Below are 20,552 nucleotides of genomic sequence, written 5' to 3' on the forward strand. Positions count from 1 at the left end.
GAGAAAGCAAAGATATCAAACATAAGGATAAGTTTTTGATTGAAAATTCATCTGTGTAGGACCCTGCAGCTTGGAAAAGGAATATATCTATGAAAGGAGGGGAGATAAACAGACCATGAAGTTATGAATCACAGGGATATTGGAAATATTTATTAGATCTCTTCTGGATGTCAGAATTGAGGCACATGCTTCATAGTGACTTACACAAATAATTAAGTTACCAATGGGCACTAGGTCTTTTGAGCCCTAATCCAGGGTAGATAGAAGCTAGGTAACACTTACCATTCCATTTTTCACAAAGCTGGCAGAATTGCTTGGATAATGCTGGTTTAGTTTGTAGTACTGCCTTGGTACACTATGATATATGAAAATGTTTGTGAAGAGAATTCTTAACTTGAAAGGCATATATTCAAATTAAATCAGGCTGACTCAAATTCAAAAGGGAAGAAGTCTATTGACTTTATGAAAATAAAACAAACTGCTGCTTCTTCTATTTTTCTTCACCTGAGTACTTTTCCTTTTCTTCTCAGTTAATATTAAACCTGGAATTAAAAGCCATACCTTTTAATTCCTAACAAATATGTCTAGTGCATTAATGTAACGGGCAGATAGCATACACAGCTGTTTAATTTGAGATATAAGAAGAAAGTATTCTTCATTTGTATACAGCATTGTGTTGGGTAGTTTGGCTTTTCATGAAAGATATATAAGGTTTACATGTTTAAATAACATTTTTCCCTAGAAAGTTCTTAAACCCAAAATTTAAACAAATTGGTGATAAAAATATTAGAGTTTTGAAAGAAATTTCAATTATAGTAATCAGACCTTCTGTTTGTTGAGAACATTTGAGCACACTCTTTTAACACTCAGAGCAAACCAGCCAGTAATACTTAAACGAAGAATCATTCAAATTCCCAATAACCCTAGTGGGTAATTATGAATATTAACCAATCTTAAAGAAATTGACAGAATCATAGAATGAATATAATAGAATAATGGAATCATAGGATGGTTTGAGTTTGAAGGGATCTTTTTGTTCCAAACCCCTGACACGGGCAGAGACACCTTTCACTTGACCAGGTTGCTCAGTCCCATCCAGTTTGGACTTGTAATGTTGGAAGGGACCACAGTGGAGTCATCTGGCCTAACTTCCTGCACAAGCAGGATCTTCCTAGAGCACATTTCAGAGGATTGTGTTCAGAGGGTTCTTAAATATAATATATTTATCCTGATACTGCTTATGGAGGCTATCACAGTCATTTTTGAGTGTGTAGTTAATATTTAAGTATCCCATGGTCCTTATACAGAAGCAAAATGTCTCTTTTTGTACTCAGATTTGTACTCACTTTTTCTAGAATGAATGTGATAAGGTGGTTTTTTTTTTTGTTTTGGTTTTGGTTTTGTTTGGGTTTTTTTTTGTTTCTTTGTTGTCGGGGTTAGTTACTTATTATTTCCTGGGGAACAAAGTTACTGCTGAAAACTCTCATTGACTTCTATCCAGCAACTTTTTCTTATGTGTGAAGAAGTTGCTTTGGAACTGTATGGAACCTCTCAGAAACTCTTGCCTCTGTAGAGATGGCCATACCATTTAATTTAGGTAAAGTAAATTCCAAGCAATGACTGTAAAAAGGCCGACAGTTCTAAAAGCGGCCAAATTCTAAGATGCCTTTCAACTTCAACCATTCTGATGAAGTCGGAAATGTTCAGATATGGTGAGCCATCAGCCGTCTCAATATTTGACATTTTTATGTTCTATCAGTTAAGAAGTGTAAGAAGTATCCAAAAACTGCTGCAACTTCTGAGAAACCACAGAATCACAGCATTGTTAGGGTTGGAAGGGACCTCTGGAGATTATCCAGTCCAACCCTTCTGCCAAAGCTGGGCCACTTACAGCAGGTTACACAGGTGCACATACAGGTGGCTTTTGAGTGTCTCCAGAGAGGGAGACTCCACAACCTCCTTGGGCAGCCTGTCCCAGTGCTCTTCCACCCTCAACATAAAATTCTTCCTTGTGTTGATGTGAAACTTCTTGAGGTTAAGTTTATGGCCATTGGCCCTTGTGACATCACTGGGCACCACCGAACAGAATCTGGCAACATCTTCTTGACACCTGCCTTTGAGATATTTACATGTATTGATGAGATTCCCTCTCATCTTCCTGCTTCTGCAGTCTCTCCTTATAAGAGGAATGCTCCAGGCCCCTCATCATCTATTTTGCCCTCCACTGCACCCTCTCCAGTTGGTCCTTGTCTTTCTTGCACTGAGGAGCGCAGATGTGGACACAGCACTCCACATGTAGCTGCATTAGGGCCAGGTAGAGGGGGAGGATCACCTCTCTTCATCTGCTGATCACACTCTTCCTGTTGAATGGCAGCACAGCCTGCAGGTGTATCCGTCACTTCCCCCAGTTTCATATCATCAGCAAACTTGCACGTTCAGTCCCTTCATCCAGGCCATTGAAAAACAAGTAGAAGAAGACTGGACCCGGTATTGATCCCTGGGATTCATCACTGAGTACCGGCTTCCAAGTAGATTCTGCTCTGCTGATCACGACTCTTTGAGCTCTGGCATTCAGCCTGTTCTTGGTCCATCTGACTGCCTATTCATCTAACACACATTTCCTGAATTTACCCTCTAGGATGTTATGTACGATAGTGTCAAATTACCATGTTTTTAGATTTGCCAATATATTTTTTCCTGTAGAAGTTATCTTTGTGAGCATTTCTCTGTGCAACATAAAAGTGAGGATAGATACTCGCAGTATCCAAGCTTTTATGGATATTAGGAACAATTTTGGCTATTGAACAAGAACACTATAATTTTTATCATTGTATTGTAGTGCAAAATTGCCAGAAATGCTCACTAAGGCAATGCATATGTAATTCTTCTTAAAATTATTTTGAAATTTTAGTGTGTAAGCATTTACCTTAGGACATCTTGAAATTGTTGTCTAATGGATCGCTGGAGTCCTCTCACAGGGAAGATTTTCCTCAGGCAAAGCTCTTGTTTTGCACTGGATGCCACTTCTTGAATTAAAAGTTCACTTACTGCCCACTTGATGCTGACAGCACAATGTTCTGCAGGAATAGCTTTATCTCTGTAAACTCTAAGTGGATTTTGAAACAGTTTTTATACTCAAAAAACCTTTTGCCTTGCCAGAGAATTGTTTTCATCCCACTTAGGACCTGACCTTTCTTTAAAAGTATTATTTTTTAGTCTATCCTGACCTTTTAGATTAAACCAAAACATAAAAGACAGTACAGTTTCATTTATAAATCATTCAACTTTGCTTTGCTTTATAATTAACATTTATTTTGCTTAGAGATTAACTTTATTTGTGCAGAGTGAGAAATAAGGAAAAAATAACACTTCTTGTAGCATGTAATGTATTGCTTTGTTCTTAGGCATTGTATATTTTCACAGTGAATAAGAGGCCCACAGGCCCACAGCTCCCTGAAGGCTGGCGAGCTCAGGGATCAGGGTTGAGGCCGGCAGTGCAGAGCTTTTCAGCTGGGGAGTAGAGCAGGTTTTGTGCACATCTGGAGGCAGAACAAACCCTGGGTGTTGGACGCCTCCATGGAAAAGAGGACAGGCCAAAGGCAGGCAGGGACATTGGCCCCGTGGCTAGGTAGAGCAGGGATGGGGGAAAAGGGGGACAAGCACTTCTGTGGCATCCCTGGGGCAGAGACTCATGGCTCCAGCCTGGAGTTCATTTTGGGGGTGGGGAGAGGCCCTGGGGAGGCTGGCCAGTCCTCTTTGGGATGATCAGAGCCCTCAGAGTCCTGACAATCATTGGAGAGTACTTCAGTGGGGTTGGGCACATAGAAAAATGTTCAGTATACAGAACTTCAGATCAGAAGTTAGTTGGGTTGTAATGCCCTTGTGTAACATTGTGTTAGCCAAGTATTATTGTAGCCAAAGGGATTACAATTTATTATTATTATGATCTGATAGCCTGAATTATCAAATATAGAAAAGCATCAAGGATAATAATACACTTATAAAAGTTAAGAACTGCCTTTCTACTTCCCCCTCTATTTCTTTTGTCTTATTTTTACCCTTTTCTCTGTGCTCCTGCTGGAGATTATGACAAATTGAGAGCATCCAAGAACCTGTTAGGAGAAGTTTTACACTTCTGGACATGAAGAAGTGAACTTCCTCTTCAGTCTTAGAGTTGAATGATTCATTTTTTGTATATTTTCTTAACATAGTCTGCTTGTTTCTCATTGTTCTTTACTAAAATCTGAAAGTTGCACATTAGCCTCCCTCAGCCCAAGGATGTTGCTTGCCATGCAAGACCTATGTAATTTATCAGATCATTACTGTATGCAGTAGTATCAAAGCACAACACTTCTGAAATGCCACCAGCTCAAGAAATATTCACTTGATACCTATAAATTATCAAAAATAGTGAAAATTAGCTCAGGCCAAGGCAAGCCTACATGATGTCAACATAAATTCTGTGGCCTTGTATTACTAATAGCAAAATTGTACTTACTAGGCTGTAGTCTCTATTAATTCTGTGTGACATAGGTAAGGTTAACAATGAAAAAAATATGCTGAAGTATTAAGATTTGTATTCAAGATACCTTTTCTACAATCTTGTCTTTACCATTTGCCAAGTAAATGAACAAACTTTCTAAGAACTTTATATCATTTCTAAGAAGTATTAATCACTTTAGAAACATACAATAATTAAAATATATTAAATATATTAGCTATTAAAATAATTGTCTCTGTAATGAAAGTTACTATATTGGATAATTTATTATTTTTAATTAGTTTAGCAATCTGTAGCAATAATTTTATGTCAAATAAATTCTTGATGCCTCATATGGGATTTAGAATAGAAAATTTTGGCATTAGCCTGCTTAGGGCAAATATTAGACACTCAAGAGCAATGGTACAAAGATTTTTCCTATTGAGAATAACTGAAAAAAATTATTACTGGGTTTAAGATTCATTATTTTCCCATGTATCTGAACTCCATTGAAAGTATTAAAACTATGACTGAGTGTCAATCATATCAATATATAATTCCAGCTTTAGCAAGTATTGTTCTATCTGAAACTGTATATTTGATTTATAAATGCCACTCGACTTGCTTATGATAATGAACACCCATATCTTGGCAAGAAAAGACAGATGTCTGCTAAGGAAGGCAGAAGCCGCCCTTGAAATGGAGAATGTAAACACCCCCCACTCTGAATTACTATAATTTTATAAGTTTAAAATTTTATAATTTTAAAATTTTATAATTTTATAATAGGAGGAACAGTTCTTTATTAGGAAAGAAATAAAAATAAAATAACAATGCAGTAATACAAAATTGACAGAGTCAAATACAACCTGACACCCTGTTGGTCAGGGTGTTGGTAGCAGTCCCATTAAATGGTGGCTGCAGTCCTCCTGGAGTGACAGATGTGGTGCTGTTGGAGCGGTGATCCTGTGGAATGGTGTAGTTTTCCTCTGAAGGTCCATTGGTGGTGTAAATGGGCCTGGTTTTCATCTGGGAATCCAGTGGAAAAGAAAGCTGCTTCTCTGGGAATCCAGAGGAGGAAAAGGCTGCCTGTGGTGCTCCCAGTGTCAGATTTTATCCAGGTAGGAATGCTTGGCTCCTCCCCCTGGGCAGAACATCTCACAATGGGATGATAATTTTATCAGTCAAGCAGTGAGACTCAGTGGCCCATTCACAGAAGATATTTGCCAGAGGGAAGATTGGTTGTGGAAGAGATAAAGAAAGCTGCCCTATTAACAGAAGATAACTGCCCACCTCTAACAGATGGCAATAGAATACACACCCCCATTTGCAATCTAAGACAACGTATTGGGCAACTAACATTAATATTAAAAGGAATGTGAGAATTAAATTTGTTGTATATCATGGCATATCCATGGTGACACAAGAAACAGAATTAGAAGTCAGAACCTTTAAATTTTAAATTTATCTTTTTGTTAAGTGGTTGCTATATACATTTTAATGTACATAGTCTGTACAGTAATTATTCTTTCAGATTTGCTTATTTGATGTTATACTATCTTTGAAAAAGGGAAATAACATTCTTGAACTATGATTCATAGAGTCAAATTAGAAAGAAAATAAATATGTAACACAATATTCGTAAGGCTTTTTACTAGACAAATACAATAAAGCTACCCTTTTTAAGGCCAATAGATGTGAGTGCTTTCTCTTTCCAGTATCATATTGCTCTTTTCATAGATTCCTACAATATTATGGAGAGTCTTGAAGATTTTTTAAGTTGTATTGTTTGGGGGTTTTATTGTATGATTATGTTTGATTTTACAGATCTATGTTACATTGATATATATCTCTTTTGAAAAGAAAACTAAGTATGAAAATATGACAATTACTTTGTATTTTGAATAACTGCTTTCTCATTTATTAACATGCATTTGTTTCAAGTTTTGATTTTGTTTTTTTTCTTTTTTTTAAAAAGTACTTTCTCACTTTAAGTAAACCAACTGAAATAACACTATCCATATGTGAGTCTATGTTGGTCATTTTTAATTTTTTTTCTATTCAACAAACATATATTGCTGTAATAAATTCTATTATTTGGACAAATATATATGTTAAAAAAATAGTAGCTCGGTCTATGTCCTGATTTTTGTAGAAAGGAAATGAATAATGTTCGAGATATCTGGAATTTTGCCTGAATTTTCAGATTTCCAAATTTAATCATTTGACAAAATTAAGATGCAAAAAATTTACCATATTTTCAATATCTGTTTAAAAAATGTAAAGTGCTCTTAAATTCACTGAGGCATATGGAAGATCATCAAGACATGCATTTGTGTATACTGAAGTATGACATACCTCCTGCATCTCTGAAAATTTCTGGGTGATGCTTAATTGTCACTTTCAGAATGTTTGATATATGTCTTACTAAGGTAATTGATTAAATTTACATAAACAATCCAGAGCAATAGAAAAAAATATAACAATAAGGAGGTTGAGAAAATGAAGCAGAATAAAAGCAAGCTTAAAAATCAATCGTAAGAGAACACAATAATGCAAAAAGGTAAATACTGGTACCAAAAGGAAATAAAAATGAAATTTTTATTCTAGTCCCACAAATGTGGACAACATCAAAACAAAAGGAACCAAAAGGATTTTTTTAAACTTCTGGTTAGATAGCTTTTGGAGTTTTTGCTATTTGTATGAGTCATTGTCTGTTTGAACTAAAGTCTAGAAATTTGTTTTGAACCCTATCTTTTTCAGGCATGTATTTCTTTGCAACCATGATTTTATTGTATTTCTGTAAAACCACAGTTTCATTTATTTTTTGAACAGCTGTGAGGTGAAAACAGATTTTGTCAGAAGAATATTTTATGGCAGCCATTAATACTGACTTTATGTTCTAAAATCCATGTTTATGTATAAGTTTCCTTTATTTTCTATTACAATTTAATAGTAAGAACAGGTAAAGATACTAGAAATTTATGAAGAATAAAATAAGTGATTGTTAAAAATAATATGTCTGGAATTACATATGTTAAAAGAGTTGAATAAGCTGTTATAACTTCATAAACCTGAAAACTCCTTTAACAGATCCAGAATATATTCTTCTATTAGGTTTCTAACTCTACTGGAAATTTTTTGTAAGCATCAGATATTTAATGACAGAGAACATCAAAGAGAACCGTTAATTAAGTTAGGAAAAAAGCCCCATCTTCTTAATAGGATGCTAGGGTCACTCCAAAATTAGTTAAGTATAGGAAAGTTTTAAGTGAGGAAGCTAAATAAGCCTTGACTAGAAGTCCTTGAATATCGGAAAGAATGAAGGTGGAATATAGTTATTACTCTTTTAAAAAATTCTGTTTATAATTGTAACACTCTTTCTTCCTTTAATGAGGTATGAATTTATTTTTTGGTTTAAGACTGTTTACACTTTTTTTCTCAAGTACCCATTGCAAAATAATAGACTGGCCTCTTGCTAATAAGATATACAGGAAAAGTCCCAGGCTGACCTCATGTCAGTTACCTCATTAACATCTTCCTGTAGTCTGAGTCCCATTTGGGGTCATCCACATTAAGCATCTTTAGCCTTATTTGGGAAGTCTGTGGCTGGATCATATGTGTCACAAGAACTAATAAAGTCCTGTGCCTTTATTCATCCTGAATAAATAAGATAGTGAATATTCTGATTTGCTTTCACGTTTTGAACTCAACATGGTTTTAGGAATTAACCATAAAATCGAATTCTTATGAATTAGGATAGCTGTTGGATGGTAGCCTTTGGTCTTATGAAAAAATTGCATGTTTTTATCTGTTCTTCAACCATTGAAGTTAAAAAAAATTAAATTTAGAAAATAGTCATAAATGGGCCAGACTTTCTACCTGAAGTCCAGTAACAAGTGCAACACTACAAGTGTCTGTTCTGATACAAGTTCTCTTCAATATGTTTATCAATGAGCTTCAATCAATGACAGAGAGCAGTCTCATTGGCTTTGCAGTCGACACCATAATGTCAGTCATTATAGTCAAGGACCAATAATCAATATAGCTGAGGACAGGGTTGCCGCAGGGACACAGACAAGCTGGAGGAATGAGCTAACAGGAATCCTGTGAAACTCAACAGTGGTCAGTGTAAAGTCCTGCAGCTGGGTAGGAAGAGCCCCTGGCAGCAGGAGTGTCTGATAGCAAAGCACTCTGCTGAATAGACCTGTGCGTTGTGGCAGACAGCAAACTGAGCATGACAGCAGCATGCCCTGGGAAGAAAGAATGCCAACAGCATCCTGAGTTATGTTAATAAGAATGTGGTCAGTAGATTCAAAGGGAAAGATTTTTGGCTTTGTCTTAACTTTTCTGTGACCATAGCTGGAATAGTGCCTTAAGATTTGGGCTTCATGACAGGCAAGACAAGTTTTTCACTGAAGCAAGTTCAGTGGAGTGTCACCAAGATGGTTGGGGGCTGGAGTGCTTACCCTGTGAGGGAAGACTGAGAAACCTGAGCTTTTTCAACCTGGAGAAGAGGAAACTTTCCAAAGTCAAAGTCCTCTAAAAGGAAAAATAAAAATATAATTTTCAACTAGCGTTTTCACTCTGTTAGATACCATTTTTTGCCTTATTTTTGTTTCTGCTGAATGCTTCTCAGAGTGGGCAAAGGTATTTATTACCTCCCTGGATTATTCCCTTAGGCATTACTCATAAAAAGTTAGTCCACTAGATTAATTGGTAATTGAACTTCCACTATAAGTTTATTTGTGGTAAATTTCCTTTGGTATCATGTTTACAACAGGAACCCTGTGTATACTTGTAGCATATTGCATATGCAAAGTGTGTGCATCTAGCACAGATTCATAATCTATTTTTGAAGCTTTGTTTCAGGCAAATGTCAAAGGCTCTTGCCTCTTCTCTTTACTAAAAATGATCCTGGAATCAAGAACAACTTCCACTCCTATATAAATAGAAAGGCTTATGGGTCTCCCATATGTTTGCATTATCCTAAGTTTTAACGGTTGCAACACTTTTGAGTGGTGTCTTGTTAAGACTAGTTTTCTGAACTGAATTTCTCTGTAGATCATCAACTTGATCTTTTTTCACTTCTGCAGAGCTACAAGTTTTTTAAGTGTAAACACTGCTTCGAATCTTTTCTTGTGCAAGCAGACTCATTTGACACATTAAAGCTCCTCTGTTTTACTGGCTTTCATCTGTTCTCCTTCCACAGAGACTTGCTTAGAGAAATGCTGGTCCAGTCTAGTAGGTCTCAGAGTGTTTTGGTGTGGGTTGGTCAGGTTCTCTTTCTTTGTGAACCCATATCCTAAACAGCCATTATACTTTCTTGACCCCATGTCCTTGCTGCTTCCTCAAATGATTCATCCTGGCAGTTCCTCAAACTTCACATTTTCTCAGTGGCTGATTGTCAGTGCAAAGTGATGCTCTGCCTCTGAGTTGACTTCAGTTGACTGTATGGTTGAAGCTTTTCCCAAAAAGCAGAGCTCAGTCTTCTTTTCTTCCTTTTTGTGCCAGTTATCATTAAAAGTTTTTCTTCCCTTTTTTCTTTTTAATTTATTTTAACTAGAATATTAAAGTAAAATTATAAAGGAGTATTTCTTTATCCCATAGAAAAAATGTAGTTTTTAAAATAATCTCCTTGACAAACTGAAATGTCAGATGTGATTGCAGAAGATTGGAGAGTATATTAAAATGTCCTTGCAACAAATGTGATTCAGTTGGTCTAAGACTGTTTTTATTAAATAAATGCACCAAAATTCATACTTTTGCAGATTACTGTTTGTGGAAAACATTGATTGATCTACCCTGTGCAGTAGCTGATACTTACAAGATTGTTTATACATAACATTAATTTTCTCTCAAAATCTTCCATGTAAATCAAGCCATATTGTTTAACTTTACTGATCATCTGCATGAGCTCTTCAGTGTAAATGGAAGTGGAAGCCTAAAAACTTTCTGTTTAAAAATTGTCTCTGTATCAAAGCAGTACTTTCTAGTGTGTAAGCTTTGTAGCTTTAAGTAAGTTTAATTTTCCTTGTGGTTTTCTTTTGAGATAAACTTTCTTTTAAGTTATTCTCATTTAAAGTGCTGTGCCTATTTAAATAAATAGGATAGATCATGCCATTTGATGGAGATTTTGAATATAGTTTTGCTTTGACCTTGATATTTGAAGCAGGTGAATGCCTGTTCTTGTACATTTGCATGCATGATGAAGATATATTCACATAGATTTTGTTTTAATAGCAGTGGTTATGTAACATACATCAAGTTTTCTTTGTTTTAAACAACGTTTTTCTGTTCCACAATACCTCTTGGCCATGCATTTGTATTTTCTGTGTTTTAAACTTGGTACCAATCTGTCAAAATTTATTGTACACTGAATCGTAAGTAGTCCAGACTTTTGATATTGTGCATATTGTGACAATTTTCTTCTTTTATTATGAAATAAAGAATAAAACATGTCTAGATTTATTTTAGTTACTTATGCCACTGTAATTGTAGGACAGTAAATGGTTTTTGGTTTGGTCTCTGACAACCTGGAGTCTTACATGGTGCTTCTAAGGTTTTTTAGTTTTGTAGGGGAAACCACCACTATGATTTAGAAGTGCTATACTACAGAACAGTTGTTAAGACATTAAATATCAGATAGCAAAAATAATATGCACCCACATCAGCTTCATTTGTTGTCTTGATAAAGCTAACATATCCTCTTATCTTAGTATTTTAATAGTTTGATAAAATAAATCATTTTTGCCTAAAATTTCCACAGTAAACAAAAGAGACTTTATTAGCAAGACTGTTTCTGAGTATCTCTTCCATTATTTTAGACAGAAAACTTGAGAATTCTGTCAAGAGATCTGATATACCTTGTGCCTTAAATATACTATATAATGCTTAATTTCTCTGGGAATCATATTTCCATTTTCTAGTGGACAGATTTTTCTAATAGTGTGAAAACTCTTGTTGCTTTCCATCTTGACATCACCCACTACATTTAAAAGACAAGTCTCAAAGTATGAGAGGAGAGCACAGAACAAAAAAGAGAAATGTGGAATATTATTGTTTGAATGACTGTTCAAGCGCCCCTAATTATTATGATGGAATAAAAAAGCCATGTTCCAAAGATATTAGTAAAACATAGTACAGTTCATGCTACATCAGCTCTGTATTTGCAATTTTTTATGGTGAATTTTGTTATTCATTGTTCAGTCATTTATTTGTTCCAGTCAAGATGGAGTTTCTACTGTGTTAAGATGTTCTAAATGCTCACAGGTGAGACACTTGGCTTCCAAATATTTGCAACCAAATATGGGGGATGGGGAAGGATGAAAATGCTAATAAAATATTGAAAAAAATTGCTATGTATTTTAAATACTAGAGAACTTAAAAGTGCTAACAATGTTTTCCAAGGTAGGACATTTTTCTTAGCTTATCAAACATTTTGTGTGTGAAGATTTTTAGTAAAATAATTTGGTTTATTACTGAAATCAGAGTGCAAAAAGAAAATTACATATGAAACCTTTTTACAGTCTTAAGTACAAATAATAATGCTGAAAAGTTTTTTTAAATGGGTACCTCTTATTATTCCTCTACACTTGGCTTCGTGTCAAGTCTAAATTGGCTTTTAGAGCCCTGTCAAGCTTTGATGAAGAGAATCAGCATATCTGGCAGCCTTATTAGTAGCTGGATTAGTAGCTTATGGCAGCTTTTTCTGCTGCTTGGGTTACTACATAATGCTGCATTTCACTGCTCGATGGGATGGTTACCACTTTTCAAAGTGTGGGGCCCCTGTCAATAGTTTAGCTGTGTATTTTGATCTAGCCATGCTGGTTCAGGATTGAACATGCAGGGGTGGAAATTATGTGTTGTCATTATGACTGGTAAAAAAAGTTTAAGTTTTGAGGACCTTTAAAACCTAACATGTATTATCACTATTATTACAAAATGTTCACTAGCATTGAACAATGCTCTGATTGCTTCAAATTTTTAAATAAAGCCTATTGACTTTCCTCTTTTCATGTCAGTTGTCTTTACTATGTTAAACAGAGGGAAATTGAATCTTTTAGATTTATCAAGAAAACACAATTCAAAAGAAAAAGTTAGCATCCAGTACTACTGTGTGTCCCACAGGTTCTGCTTTCATCAAAGCTGCCTCCACTGGTGAGTTAGAGGAGCATATTGCAGCCACTACTGGTGCCATTACTGTTGCTAGCACATCTGCTGATGTTGCTGTATCCAGTGCAGTGACCACCTGTAGACAATCTGCTGAAGAACAACGAGTGCAAGCTATGAATGTAAGAAAATCAGTTCTGGAGTCAGCCACTTACACGGAAACACTCTCTCTTCACCAAGCAAATTTACAAAGCACAAGACGACGACCAAGAAATGCTGAACAGATAGAAAGAACTAAAGAACTTGCAGTTGTTACTCATAGAGGTATTGGATATTATTTTACTTGTGCCCATGTAGTTATGAAAGAATATTTTGTATTAATTAAAAATGAAAGTTCAGGTATCCATTTAGGAAATGTAATTGAACCAAATGGGAAGGGGATTCAATCTGTCTAACTTTGAGTTCTAGCAGGGCAGTCAGATAGATAAATGAAATTAGTAATAATATTGTCTTGGTTATTTAAATTTATTTGATTTATAAAAAGACAAAATGTACGAATAAGGAATTGTCTTTTGATGTGACCATAGCTTGCATCATTATATTTCACAATGAAACCTAGTGTAAGAGATATCTTATGAAAGTTTAGAGAATTCAGATTAGACTATTAATCTATTCTGCATATGTGATTAGATATAATGAACCATAGCATTAAGAATGTACTTTATAAATATCTGCTGTTCTAAACTAATAGGTGATGCAGTTGTATTCATCTCCCATCTGTTTAAATCTTCAGCAAATTTTTGTTTCTTAAAACATCTGTACATATTCATTCTATCAAACATGAAATCAATGATCAAAGCAACATTTAGAACACCAGGATATTCAGCAAATATCAAAGTGTTAAAACTAAAGATCTCATATATTCTTATATTGAGATTATCTAATCTGCATGCTAAAGTATTCATAATGAACAACATTTGGAGGATAAAAGTAGCATTGTTTGCTGTGTTAAAAGTAAATGCCTATATCTGAAACATGAAGCTCATAAAAAGAAATGGTGGAATGTCTTAATTTAACCAGCAGATATTCAGAAAAAAATTGCATGTGGTATGTTTGTAAGCATGCGCAACTTCAGGAAAGGATCAGCTTAATTTTGCAGGCTAATGTTGTTGAATACAATTTATTTTACATTTTGAATTTTTGCTATGTGCTCCATGTTAATCAATTGTACATGAAAAATTTATAAATTTATAGAAACAAATATATTGATAAGAAGCACCTTTTGTAGCCCAAGCAATTTGTAGAAGTCTTGTTGTATGATTGATATTTTGTAAGGACAGTTTCATTTGGAATCTGTTGTCTTACTGGATAGTCACCTAGTGTAGCACCTAACTTTTACTAACACCTTCTGAAACAGGAGAACTGAAGTTCTTCAGAATTTTAAAATATATAATTAAATAGAATAAATGAAAAACAAACACTGTCTTTGGTTTGCATATAAAAGAGAAATCATTAAATAGGTGTTTATGTTTCATTTGCATTAATTTCAGTGGAGATCTGAAGTATTTTCTGGTTATTGACTGATATAAATTAATCAAAATTTTGGTTGGTACTAGTTGTGTGGCTGTGTACTCACATCACATCTCTGGAGAAATTTAAAAAAAACAGGCTTATTTTCAGTTATGAGGGAGTATAAGAGGATCTGTAATAATATCTTCTAATTTAAAGATGTAAGAATGTACTACTCTGGCAGTTAAATATGTTAGTAATTGTGATACATATATAGTTTTTTCCCATTTCCTCTTTGGAGTCATTACAGTGCAGTGTGCACGCCACTGTTTTCTCTGCATTCCTTTCTTCTGTGACTTATTCCTTAGTACAAAATACAGGTACAGCATGTACTTCTAAATTATTTTATTAAAATAAAATGCTAAACATTAGATTATAGAAAAAGGAGAATAATTTAGACATCAAGATACTGCTAAGATAATGTTAGGATGCTAATTTTTCACATATTAAAATAGTACTACAGGTACCAAAAGGCATGACAATCCACACAGAACTGAAATCAGACTTGTGTAGACCTTAGTGGAGAAGAAGAGCCACACCTAGTTCCATGTGCATTTTATTCCCTCATGCAACACTGAAAGTCTTGGTTTTGCTAGCACCCATTATACAAAACTTTAAAACTTTTTACTGCGTCTCTTACTCGTGGAACAGTATATGTGTGCATGCTATTAAAGGATATTCCTACACTAAGTAAAAATTTATGATTTTTACTCAGTAAACACTAATATTTGATAACAGCCATTGAAACATATCAAATGACCTTGAATAAATAACCTATAATTTTCTTTCATGAAATATTCCCTACTAAAAAGACACAGATACATTCTGAAGGAATTTTTGTGAATGTAAGATAGCTGTTAATTGACTTGAAGGATTTTTATCACAGAAGGATGTTCCAGAGGTATTTCTATAGAATTTCCTATAGGTTATTATTGAAGTATTTTAACCTCTCTTTGACAATGCATTATGCACAGAAGTTTAAAAACTCTGCACATTAAATAACTGTGGAATTAAGAATTACTACTTAAAAAATTTATATTAATTACTTTTAAAATTATTTCTCTATTTAATAGCTGTTAAAAATTAGTTTTTCCTTTGGAAATTTTTTTTTGCTGTTTTTAATTTAGGAATTTCACTCCCAAGTTATGCAAATTAATTCATAATTGAGAAGACAAAATTTAATATCCTAAATATAGTTACTAAAGCTTACTATATGTGTATGAATATTTGAAATTGTAAAAATTTATTGTATGTATAGACCTAACTGCAGGTTTTTTTGAGAATATTACTAGTAAGACCCAAATAGTGCAGGTTTATGGTACATTATTAGAGATGCAAAATCATAACTGCAGATAGAGTAGTACTGTTGACCTTCCATGGGACTGTTCTGTGAATAAAGTGTTTCAGAATAAATAGACAATAAGAATACTCTCTTGTTTTGTAAAAATTTTTTGGAAGTTTATGCATGAACGAGATGTATAGAGAGAACTAGAGGTTTATATATTCCAAAATTTCAACTGCTAGCTGTAAATTGCTGTACTATATATATATCCTGGATCTCAATAATAATTTAAATTATGTCAAAAGCTGACTGGTTATTATCTTCTCTAAGCTTATTAGCTGGAAAAAGGAACTTTAGGTGCATTTGGTGAAATACTTTCCTTAAAGTTAGGGAAGTACAAGTATTATTTTTTAAGGCAGTACTGAGATCTCTTGAGGAATATTGTACATTATTATAGTTTCCTCATCAACAAGAACTCATACTGAATCAGATAAAGAAAGGTTATATAATTGTGTTACATTTTCCTGATCATCCCACCTTACAAAATAAAATGTAAGATAGGATGAGAGCATAAATTTTGAAGTGAATGTCAGTGTGTAGAGAACTTAAGTAAGGACAAGATAGCATGTAACATATTAATATTTTTATTAAGGAGATGACTCAGAAGAGTTCTTTTTATTGGAACACTGAAACCTTGTAGAAGGAGGAAGTAGATGAAGGATGAGAAGCTTACTTTGAAGATGCACCTTGACAGGCCAATGAAAAATATATTTAGACAGAATCGCTGGTAGTGAAAAACAGCACATTTTGGATCTTTAGTTCTAATGAAACCAAGTGGTTAAAATCAGGAAAGTTTGTGTCCTGAATTCAGAAGAAGGGTGGAAAAAAAGGAGATCCCTAACCCCTTTCATTCAGTTAAACCTAAGAACTTCAAATGCTGAGATTTAGTAGAAATTCTTTTGATGCTGCAATCACAGTTTCTAATATGATCTGTATTTCTCAGATGTGAAAATAAGAAGACAATGAGACATGATAGAAATATGATATTTCCAAGGGAATTTTTGTTTGTTTGTTTGGGGTTTTGTTTTGTTTAATTTTCATTTTGGTTTTTGGGTTTTGTTCTCTCTTTAAGTATTTAAGAATTGTTGACTTCATCATGACTAAAGTAATAGAGGATAATCTGACATATTTTTGTTTTCTATGATTTTTGCTTCATATGGTGAATCCAAGTTTAGTAATGCTTTTAGTCCTATTGTTCTATAGTTTGTATCAACTACATACTTTACTTATTAAGGTTTTAGAATTTTTATTTGTGTATATGCACACATCATGAGAGATATTTTAGAATATTTTCTTGAGAGAGTTTATATAGCATACTTTTACTGTCTAAAGAAAGGTTAAGAGGCATATGGCCAAATGTTAAAAGGCATTTGTACAGTGTGCTTAATAATATGACTTAAATTATGGTCAGCCCTGAAGAGGTCAGGCAGTTTAGTATCGATTGTTGTTGGTCACTTCCAACTATCCTATCATTTCTATTCTATTCTATTCTATTCTATTCTATTCTATTCTATTCTATTCTATTCTGTTCACAACATTCAATTTATTACAGAAATAAGCATACATCATAATTAAATGCCCCTGAGAAACAAATGAGTACCATGTGCAAGCAATGAAAAACACCTCTAGTACTGTTTGTAAGTCATAAATTAAATGTAGAAAAAAATAAACAGTTGCAAAAAGAGACATAGTAGTTGGAGGAAAAAATTGCTTAGCAGACTCAGGTTCAAATAGTGCCAGGAAGTCTTAATGGATGACTGTAGTCATTATCTAGCAGTTCACAAGTGTTTCTTTGCTTTTCTTATGAAAATAATTTCAAGAGAACTCTGGATTCCAAAAAAATTTATGACTCTAAATTTCTCTTTTTAAAGAGAAGAAATCTCTCTATGCATTTGTAATTTTTTAACCATATATTCTCAGTTTGAGGAAATGTATATGTTTTGATGATTCTACTTAACATTTTTTTTACAAAATTTTATAATTCTATGGATATCTCCATTCCCTATCTTTCTCTATGTTTTTTATTACTTTCTTGTAAGCCTTTATAATTTTTCTGTCCTTTCCTCATTCTTCTATAAGAGTACTTGCCTTTTGCTTTTTGATGTCTGGCTTTATTTAGTATCTTAGAAATGTCCAGGAAAAAATGAATCAGGGAGAAAAAATCTTGCTGCTGGGTGTTCTCTATTAAACCAGCATTTCTTTTTCCTCCTGCCTTACAGGAGAATTTATGATGGTAGAAGGCAGGAAGACTTTAAAATTTGTTACAGGAAATTAAATCATATGCCAATGAAACTTCTGAGAAAAAAAAAAGGATGTTATGAGAGAATTATCTTTTTTTTTAATTCTGATAAAAGTGTATGATAGATCATTACTTTGGGATTATTCAATATAAAACTTCTAAGGATTTGTTAGAAAATATGTATTCATATATCCTATTTTTTTTTTTTGAGGTCTACTTAAAAGCAGGAAGAAGAAAGAAGGAGTAAAGATGGAGAGGTTTTTTTGAAGAGTTCATTAATATTTTTAAGACTAGTAGATAATCGATCTGCAAATGTCCTCAGGGATTTTTGGTTTCTTTGTTTTTGTTAGTGAAACCCAGAACTACAAAGATTGGAGTCTGAAGAAAGTAAATGTATTTGGCAGTCAGATTTCTAAGATTATTTGTATATAAAATGATTTGTGTATAAGAAGTTTTCTTCTTAGAATATTTTAAAAGTTTCAAGAAATGAGCATAACACATATGTAATCTAGCACTCAAACATTTAATCAGTGAATTACACTTGTTTAATATTTCATTATTCTTTTGGAAATACCTATTTGATATGTACAACAAATCCACATATAAGTTCTGTTTCGTGGATGAGCTCTATAATGGATGATTTGTTAAGGTCAAGGTTTTTATTAGACAAAAAGTGATAATACCCTAAACTTCTTGATATACTCCCACTTGGAAAGAGGAAAGGAGATCATTTTCTTCATCCAACAGTCAGGTCTGGAGTGCTTAGAAGGAAGAAAGGGAAAAAAAGAGTCAGCCATACAGATTTTAATAAATGAGCTGTGGTAATGTTTTAATTGAATTCTTTTCTTTTATACTTCTTATCAGTTTTCTTCTCAGATCTAATTTTACCTATTCATGTTTTTTGCGCATCCTGCAGTTCTTAATTGTTTTCTCATTACACTATCAACGTTTGCTTCTATAATTGATTTTTGTCTGATGTGTTGTGTCATTACTTTCCCTTGGTATTTCATGTTTTCTTCTTTTGACCACAAACTGCTGGTATAAATCAGACTTATTTTAGTTAGAATATTTTAAAAAAAGTAGTGAAATTAGAATTTAATATTAAAAACCACATATTAAATATATTTCCTTCCTTTTAATATTTTTTTCAAATTAGAAAAATTTTATATACTTATAGAATACAGTAGAAAAACTGCAATTTTGATCATTTAAAATTAGTAATACAGTGCAATAATTCAGTGTAATAATGCAAGAGTTGCAGTAATTTGAAATATAAATCTTCTACACACTTTGATTTTACCAGGTTACTTTAGAGTTTAAAGGGGAGAGGGATGTGGGAAAATGGGTGGACGCGGTGGGTAGTAAATAAAAAACGAAGATCAGCACATGTAAAATATCAAAAATTTATTAGTATGAAAAGTGGGTGTTTCACCACTTGATTTTCTTTTCAACTTCTGTATGGCTCTTCAAATTAAGAAATTTTTAGCCTATGCAGTTCATGCTGTACTACAAAAACTGATTGAAAATTCATGTTCTCTCATGCTGACTTTCAAGGTGCAGAAAGGTTCTAGAAGATAGTGCTGCATTAGTTGGTGTGTTGGGTTACAGTGACATTTATTTGGGTAATCAATAGGTTTAGAGATTTTTTTAGTGGTGATCTCTAAGATACCTGAATATTTAACTCTTGCATTGTTAGAATTTGGAAATTATGGCTAGTTATGAGTAGTATGAGTAGAGAATATGCTGCAAATGCAAAAAAAAAAAAGGTAACTGACCTTTTTATGAGTAGTGAGTTGTAAGTTCAATGCATTTAGGCAGCAGATGTACTTCTAGAGGAAATACAATGAATTAGACATGTGCCAAAGGTGAACTGGAAGTATCATGCATGATGTATTTGGTATATCTGCATATGCACAGCCAATGCTGGAAGTCCAAAGTATACAATACTCGTTTCTGTCGCTAGAAATTGCGGTTGTGAGTAACATCTGCCATCACCATATATTGAAGGTTTTGAATAATTAATGAATTACTGGTTCTGCACAAGTCAAAATCACTTCTACACATTATTCCAAACAATTTTTTTTCTGCTTCTTCAGAAAGCAGTTGAAAATTTAATTCCTATTCATTTCTCAGATAACCTAACCTCAGGTTTTCCTGTAGTATTATGCTTTTGCATATGCATATTTAAGTAGGGCAGGATATATAATCTTGCAATAATGGCTTTGATGTTATCATATTGTTCTCCATGTCCGTTAGCTGAATGATAGTGAATATAAGATAAGAGTAGTTCTGGAGAGGGGAAGGTCTGTTTCCATTGCTCTGTATACTTGAAATAATGCAACATGAGCGCCTGCTTTGCATAGAACAGTGTTGTTTTAGTACTCAGCGTTTGAAATATTGTTTATATTTGATTTGAAAATTTACAAAATATAGAAAGGACAAGCTGGATACTTCTGTTACATAAATGCTATTGCACAACCAAAAAAAAAGTGAATTTGTCAGTTGACGGTGTTTTAAACAAATGTCCTTCACATGGCTATATTACCCTGATGCTTCCATATTGTACAAGCAAAGTTTCCTTCTTGAAATTTTTTCTCATTTGGCCCTCAAGACGCACTTTTTCAATGAAGCCAGAACTGTGTCAACTGAACAATTTTCATTCAAAATGAATTTTCTTTCTAGTGTTTGAGAGCTTGCTGTACTTTAGGTTGTTATTAAAATTTTACTTCTAAGTGGGGGTTTTTTATGATATATGTGCTTAAAACTTCTTTACTTGAGGCCCTTTTTTAATGTAGTGCCTATCCTGAAGT

General features: G+C 33.6%; 1 protein-coding gene across 5 annotated transcripts in view; it reads left to right on the forward strand.

The window, feature by feature from the left end:
- CSMD3 (CUB and Sushi multiple domains 3) overlaps nucleotides 1–20,552 on the forward strand; it is a 593,532-nt gene that overhangs the window by 224,073 nt on the left and 348,907 nt on the right. For 3 of the 5 annotated variants that reach the window (XM_064706591.1, XM_064706593.1, XM_064706594.1), the window contains exon 7: nucleotides 12,611–12,916. The exons of the other annotated variants lie outside the window; for them this stretch is intronic. In XM_064706591.1, coding sequence (XP_064562661.1) covers nucleotides 12,611–12,916 — 306 coding nt within the window. The remainder of the gene's footprint in view (nucleotides 1–12,610; nucleotides 12,917–20,552) is intronic. 5 annotated transcript variants of the gene reach the window in all.

This window comes from Zonotrichia leucophrys, chromosome 2, assembly GCF_028769735.1.
Source record: "Zonotrichia leucophrys gambelii isolate GWCS_2022_RI chromosome 2, RI_Zleu_2.0, whole genome shotgun sequence".
NCBI lineage: Eukaryota > Metazoa > Chordata > Aves > Passeriformes > Passerellidae > Zonotrichia > Zonotrichia leucophrys.